Source organism: Monoraphidium neglectum (genome assembly GCF_000611645.1).
Source record: "Monoraphidium neglectum strain SAG 48.87 unplaced genomic scaffold scaffold05878, whole genome shotgun sequence".
Taxonomy (NCBI): Eukaryota; Viridiplantae; Chlorophyta; class Chlorophyceae; order Sphaeropleales; family Selenastraceae; genus Monoraphidium; species Monoraphidium neglectum.
In genome coordinates this window covers 2293-2930 of record NW_014007754.1, presented here as the reverse complement: position 1 = coordinate 2930, position 638 = coordinate 2293, and the positions used below count along the sequence as shown (strand labels likewise).

General features: G+C 62.1%; 1 protein-coding gene across 1 annotated transcript in view; it reads right to left on the bottom strand.

Annotated features, from left to right (window-relative positions):
- Window positions 1-352: 352 nt before the first annotated feature.
- The window catches only part of MNEG_16001 (WD repeat-containing protein 44), a gene marked incomplete at both ends in the record, with an annotated part of 2304 nt that continues 2018 nt past the window's right edge, over window positions 353-638 (bottom strand). Inside the window, one exon of the mRNA XM_014035528.1 lies at window positions 353-589. Within this exon, the coding sequence (XP_013890982.1) occupies window positions 353-589 (237 nt within the window). The remainder of the gene's footprint in view (window positions 590-638) is intronic.

Below are 638 nucleotides of genomic sequence, written 5' to 3'. Positions count from 1 at the left end.
CACACACACACAACTACATACATGCAAATGCATCCACACGCGCACACAAATGCATTCACACACACACACACACACACACACACACACATATACACAAATGCATCCACGCACACACACACACACACACATACACACACACAAATGCATCCACACGCACACTCACGTGCGTGTTGCAACATGCAAACTCGCCCTCAACCACCACCGCTTGACTGCTCGCCCATCCTGAGCCCGGCCTGCGGTGCCACCACGCTCTCCCAGCGCCGTACAACAAACACAAACACAGCGGTGAGGAACGCGCCGGGCAAAGCGCTGCCGATGTGGTTTATTACACGCAACGGAGTTGCCAGCGGCGCTATAGCGCCCGCCGCCCGAAAAGCACGTGCACGCGCAGCTGCCCGCTAAACGAGCACGACGCCACCACGTGCCGCACCTCCCGAATCTCCTGCTCCTCCTGCTGCTGCTGCTGCTGCTGTTGCTGGTGCTGCTGCTGCTCCGCCAGGGAGAGCGCGTCCAGCGTGCCCGCGCCGTCGCCCGCGGCGCTGGCGGGCAGGAACACCACACCCGTCACGGGGGCGTTTGCGTCGTGCGCCTGCCACGACTGAAAGTAAGGGTTCTTCACGCCCCCGCTCCCGCCGCCC